Genomic DNA, 6,000 nt, shown 5'->3' on the forward strand with positions numbered 1-6,000 from the left:
CAGGATACTGAGGTGGGAGAATCAACCCTATCTTAATGAAAGGGAAAAAAAAAAGGCCAGGCATGGTGGTACTGGCCTTTAATGCCAGCACTCAGAAGACAGAGGCAAGCAGATCTCTGAGATCAAGACCAGCCATGTCTGCATAGCAAGTTCCAGGCTAGCTTGGGCTACAGGGAGACCAATGCCTAAAAACACCTTAACTCCATTAAATTCTAAAATGATTCTTCTGCCTTATATTCTTCGAAATTATAGAAATCTATTTCTTATAAGAAAGAATTACATCTGACTCTCTTTAAGAAACCGAATCTTAATGTGAGGATTGGTGGATCAATCATAGTTTTACTTCTAGTCACATGTGCACATGCCAGTCTCATGACTGCCATAATATTTTCCCCAGGTGTATGGTATTCGAACTCGCTCCCGAGCAGTAGAGATTTTTACCACTTGTGCCCATATGATCTGTAACATGGAGGAGCTGGAAAAGGTAAGTGAGCCTTTGGTTGGTGAACAACACAGTTCATGCTTGAAAGTCTTGATTGATGCTTTCCATTGCCAGTGACTCATTCCTTGATAACTACCAGAACGTGCACCAGCAGTTTATCATTTTGGTTAAATTGCTAACTTATACATAGCTTAGTTTTTATTTTACTTCTTTAAATACCATATGTTATTTTTTTTCCCCATGCTGAAAATTGACCATAGCACCTCACACATGCAAATGATACTCCCAGCCTTCCTATGTTCTTTCCTTTTTTAGAGACAGGGTCTCCCTGTAGCCCCTGTGGCCTGGAACACACAGAGATCTGCCTGCCTCTGCCTCTTGAGAATTGGGATTAAATGTGTGTGCCACCACGTCCAGTCTATGTTCTTTTCATATTAGACATCTCCTAGAGCCTCTCTACTCTGGTGGTCCTCTCATGTGAGAGAGACAGAGACAGAGAGACACACGGGGGTCAGGGGAGGAAGCTAGATGAAAAATGCTGATCTCCAGAATTCAGGCACAGTGGTCCGATATAGATTTTAAGTGGGTTACAATGAGGTAGTTAAGAAATCCAGCTGGTAGTTAAGAAATCCAGCCAAGCATGATGGCGCATGCCTTTAATCCCCAGCACTTGGGAGGCAGATGCAGGTGGATCTCTGTGAGTTCAAGGCCACCCTGGTTTACATAGTTCCAGACCAGCTAGGGCTACAGGGAGACCCTGTCTCAGAAAGACCAAAAAAAACCAAGCATGAAATATTAAGAAACACTGCGTGACTTTATGCCCTTTAGATTAGGACCTGAGCCTAAAAGAGCTTTGGATGCCTCAAACTCAGAATTTATAATGTGTATTGAAGCTGTGGACCAGGAGCTTATGCAATATTGACTTTGGTTTCTGTATCAGGGTGCAGCCAAAGTTCTGATCTTTCCCGTGGTGCAACAGTTCACAGAAGCCTTTGTTCAAGCTCTCCAGATACCAGATGGCCCCACATCTGACAGTGGTTTTAAGATGGAGGTCTTGAAGGTAAACTCTACCCTCAAGTGAGGTCTGGAGTTGAGAGGATAGTCTGAACTCATTGATTTCTCTTGTGTTACTCTGTGGTGTTTTTTGCTTAACTTCTCAGGCAGTGACAGCCCTGGTGAAAAACTTCCCAAAGCACATGGTGTCCTCCATGCAGCAGATTCTGCCCATTGTTTGGAACACGCTGACTGAAAGTGCTGCTTTATATCCTTTCCTGAAAACTTAAGGCATTCACTGCCACCTATTCTTGGGAATCTACCCTTGGGTCTCATGTTCATGGGTTCTATTTAAAATGTCTATTCCTAGTGCTGGAATGTGTAGCATTCCCTTGTAGAGTACATATAAAGCAGACTCCAGGTTCTGTTTCTTTACTCTTCATCGTACTTATGTGAGAACAGAAGTGAATTACACAGAAGAAGTAGAAGATCCTGTGGATTCAGATGGTATGTAGTTATCTGATCTTAACAGAAATACCAATTCTTAGGGAAAGGGATCTGGACAAATAAGTTAGAGACAGAAAAAAAAAAAGCAGTACCTAGAGGCTTTGCTTACTAAAGCAAGTTTTCTAATTGAGTGTCTTTTCAGTGTGTTAGGTGTGAGGAATTGAGAATCTTTAATCACATTCTCATAAGCATTTGCAAAAATAAAATCGCTTAAAGTCATAGAATTTTTCAGTTATAACAGGTGTCTTAAAGGTCATGTAATCTCTCTATTTGTGATGTTTTATCTCATTTAATTTTGAAGTCCTGGATGATGATACCCTTCATTTCTTTTCTTCTTCTCCCCTTCTCTCCCCCCCCCCCCCCCCCCGCCGGTCTTTTTGAGACAGGGTCTCCCTGTAGTGGGGCTGGCTTGGAACTCATTATGTAGATCAGGCTGGCCTTGAACTTATAGAGATCTGCCTGCCTCTGCCTCCCAAGTGCTAGGATTAAAGGTGCGCACCACCACACCCGACAATGCCCTTCATTTTTATGTCAGTATTTTAGATAAAAAATAGACATGTTGGAAAGTTTATTCAATGTTTCTAATTCTTTTACTCCAAAAAAATATTTGCTATCCTCAAAGTTCCTTGACTCTTTAACCTCCTCTATCAATCCTTTAGGAATAATTAGCAAGTACTTTAATCATTGATTTACAAAGATAATATAGTTTGTTTCCAGCGTGAATGCTTTTCTTTTGCCTTCATATCATTTTTACTCTTGTGTATTTCCTGTAGGTGAAGTGTTGGGCTTTGAAAATCTCGTCTTTAGCATTTTTGAATTTGTCCATGCCCTACTAGAAAACAGCAAATTCAAAAGTACTGTTAAGAAAGCCTTGCCTGAGCTGATTTACTATATTATTCTGTACATGCAAATCACTGAGGAGCAGGTAAGTAGGATTGGAAGTCAGACTTGAAGAATATAAAGCCTGGTTAAGGAGACATCATATTTCTAAAAACAGATACTGAGAAAATAATTTTATGTGAAACCTAGGAAAACTGTGTCATTTTATTAACAAATTCCTGGGTATAAGGATTTTTGTCAACTTTATTTTTTAAGATTTATTTGTGTGTGTATGAAATGTACATATGTGCATCACATGTGTGCACTACCCAAAGAGGCCAGAAAGGGTGTTGGATCCCCTGGAATAGGAGTTACAGGTGGGTTTGTAAGCTGCCATGTGGGTACTAGGGACTGAACACATGTGGTCTGGAAATCTCTGTGGAACCACTGACAAAAGATCCTACTGTTCAGGAAAATATATCCAATACTTTTCTATAAATAGGAAAAAGTATTCATTATGTTATTAGCCCAGCGGGTGGGTTTTTAGAACCAAGAGAGGACGTTCAAGAATACAATAGTGTGGGCCATTTAGGCTGCTCAACAGGTAAAGACATTTGACACCAAGCCTGATGACCTGAGTTCAGTCCCTGGGATCCACATGGTAGAAGGAGAGAACCAACTCCTCCAAGTTTTCTTCTGACCTCTATGCATGCATAAATAAATAAATGTAATTTATTTATTTATTTATTTATTTATTTATTTATTTATTTATTTATTTTTATCTTTTTGAGACAGGGTCTCCCTGTAGTCCCAGCTGGCCTGGAACTCACTATGTAGACCAGGCCTTGAACTCACAGAGATCCATTTGCCTCTGCCTCCCAAATGCTGGGTCTACAGGTGTGTGCCACCATGCCCAGCTGTAATTTAAATATTTTAAAAGACTGTAATAATGCCTTTCATACAAAACACAAAAATTGACATAATTTTCATAGTAAATATCCCAGTATATTCAGAAAATCAGTTTGTCAGAGTAACAAGCTCATGGCAGTGATAAGGAACTAAGTAACCTGATGTAGTCTAAAGTAGATTCTGTTAGAGAAAAATAGCCTTTCCTGCATACTTTGATAAATGATTTGTTTCTCTACAACAAAAAAGACTTTAGGCTAGAGTTTTGTTCAGGATAACAGAGTGAAATCTTCCTATGTCTACTGATGAAAAGAAGGAACATGTGGACCAGAATGGTAACCTCACAATGGCCTACCTCATTTCAGATTAAAGTGTGGACAGCCAATCCCCAACAGTTTGTAGAAGATGAAGATGATGACACTTTCTCCTATACTGTTAGGATTGCAGCTCAAGACCTATTGCTGGTAAGAGTTATGTTGATACTCAACCACATAACCCTCTTCAGTAATTTGAAGGTTTCTTTTTCCTGGACATCTAACCCAATGTAAGTACTGTTGGGTAGCTTTACCTCAGACTTTTTTTTTTTTTGGTCTTTTTGAGGTCTCCCTGTAGCCCCAGCTGGCCTGGCACTCACTATGTAGACTAGGCTGGCCTCAAACTCAGAGATCTGCCTGCCTCTGCCTCCTGAGTGCTGGGATTAAAGTCATGCACCACCATGCCCGGCACCTCAGACTTTTTTAGTGTTAGAACAAAGTGTCTCATGAAATTTGAGACAGAAATTCTAAAGTTGTTGCTACTGGTTCTTGAGTCAAGAACTTTCAGTTTCATCCTCCCTTCAGAAGCATAAATCAGAAATTGACAGCATACATACATCTGCTGGTTTTCTTTGGCTCCTCTAACTATATAGTAGAGTTGTCCCTAGGCCAGAATGCTATGAAGAAGCCACTTCCTGTTGGATTTGTTGGTAAATCGCTTCTCACTATCATTTAGTATTTTTGTATTTTTATTTTTTATGTATGTGGGTGTTTTGCCTGCAAGTATGAGTGCACTTGTCATGCAGTCTCTTTGGAGGTCAGAAGAGGGAGTCAGATCCCCTGGAACTGGAGTTAGGATTGTTGTTAGCCACCATGCAGATGCTGGGAACCAAACCTAGGTCCTCTGCAAGAGCCGCTAGTGCTTTTAACTCCTGAGCTGTCTCTCCAGCTCCTCATTTAGTATTTCTGAGGCACCTGTGACAGATTATACTAGGAGCTTGGGGGTGTAGCTCAGTAGTAGAGCACTTGCCTAGCATGTACAAGGTAAGCTTGGTCCATTTTTTTACTTCCTAAAAAATGAAGGGAGAAAAGGAGGACAAGGGGAAGAAATTTTATACTAGTGTATACTTATATTCCCATGATCAGTCAACTTCCAAGAAAATAAATACCTAGTCCATTGTCATCCAAAGCTACTTAGCGTTTTTCTCTTATGCTTTGTCTTTAGAACTATTTAGCCTAACAGTGCCTAAGCACTACAGAACTATAGGTATTGCTTTAATTTTATCAGAGACCGTGAACTTACGGAGTCACGTTTTCAATATACTTGATCAGGTTTTAACATGTCTATGTGTATTAGTTACTTTTCTGTTGCTGTAATAAACACCATGAGCAAAAGCAACATATGAAAGAAAAATTGAATTTTGGCTTACAGTTCCAGAGGAATGAGTCCATTATGGCAGGGAGGCAAATCAACAAGTGCAGGCATGTAAGCAGGAACAGGAAGCTAAGAAATAACATTCTCAACTGTAAACCGGAAGTGGGGTGAGGCTGAGAATTCTGAAAGCCAGCCCCCAAGTGACATATTTTCTCCAGCACTTCCCTGCCTCCTAAATCTCCCCAAACAGCACTGCCCCCTGGGAACCAAAGTTCAAATACTTGAGCTTATGGGGAAATGTATGTGAGAAGTTTAAACTACTCCCGTGTAGATTTCTTAGTTGTCCTTCTCTCTCTAGGCTGTGGCCACAGATTTCCAGAATGAGAGTGCGGCTGCCCTGGCTGCCGCAGCCACTCGGCATTTACAAGAAGCTGAACAAACTAAAAACAGTGGCACTGAGCACTGGTAAGAGTAAGCAGTAAATGCTTGCCTTTGGGACTTGTTTGGGGCCATCAAATCTGAGGCAAAACACATTCATTTTAACCCCTTTTCAATAGCTTTGAAAGGAAGAACTTTTATTTTTAATTAGAAAAATCTGTTACTTTTTTTTTTGTTTATTAGAAGAAGCATTTCATTACAACAGCATTAACCTATTCAATAACATTTTTCTGAGCTAGGGTACATCTCTTTCAAAATTGGCTGTA

At 40.2% G+C, this 6,000-nt stretch overlaps 1 protein-coding gene across 2 annotated transcripts in view; it reads left to right on the top strand.

Moving 5' to 3' along the window:
* The window catches only part of Ipo9 (importin 9), a 52,665-nt gene that overhangs the window by 22,144 nt on the left and 24,521 nt on the right, over positions 1-6,000 (top strand). For both annotated transcript variants that reach the window (XM_008830300.3, XM_029562167.1), the window contains exons 6-12: positions 398-484; positions 1,383-1,502; positions 1,603-1,703; positions 1,884-1,942; positions 2,716-2,867; positions 4,033-4,131; positions 5,655-5,761. In XM_008830300.3, coding sequence (XP_008828522.1) covers positions 398-484; positions 1,383-1,502; positions 1,603-1,703; positions 1,884-1,942; positions 2,716-2,867; positions 4,033-4,131; positions 5,655-5,761 — 725 coding nt within the window. The remainder of the gene's footprint in view (positions 1-397; positions 485-1,382; positions 1,503-1,602; positions 1,704-1,883; positions 1,943-2,715; positions 2,868-4,032; positions 4,132-5,654; positions 5,762-6,000) is intronic.

This window comes from Nannospalax galili, unplaced genomic scaffold (assembly GCF_000622305.1).
Source record: "Nannospalax galili isolate Female #2095 unplaced genomic scaffold, S.galili_v1.0 scaffold113, whole genome shotgun sequence".
Taxonomy (NCBI): Eukaryota; Metazoa; Chordata; class Mammalia; order Rodentia; family Spalacidae; genus Nannospalax; species Nannospalax galili.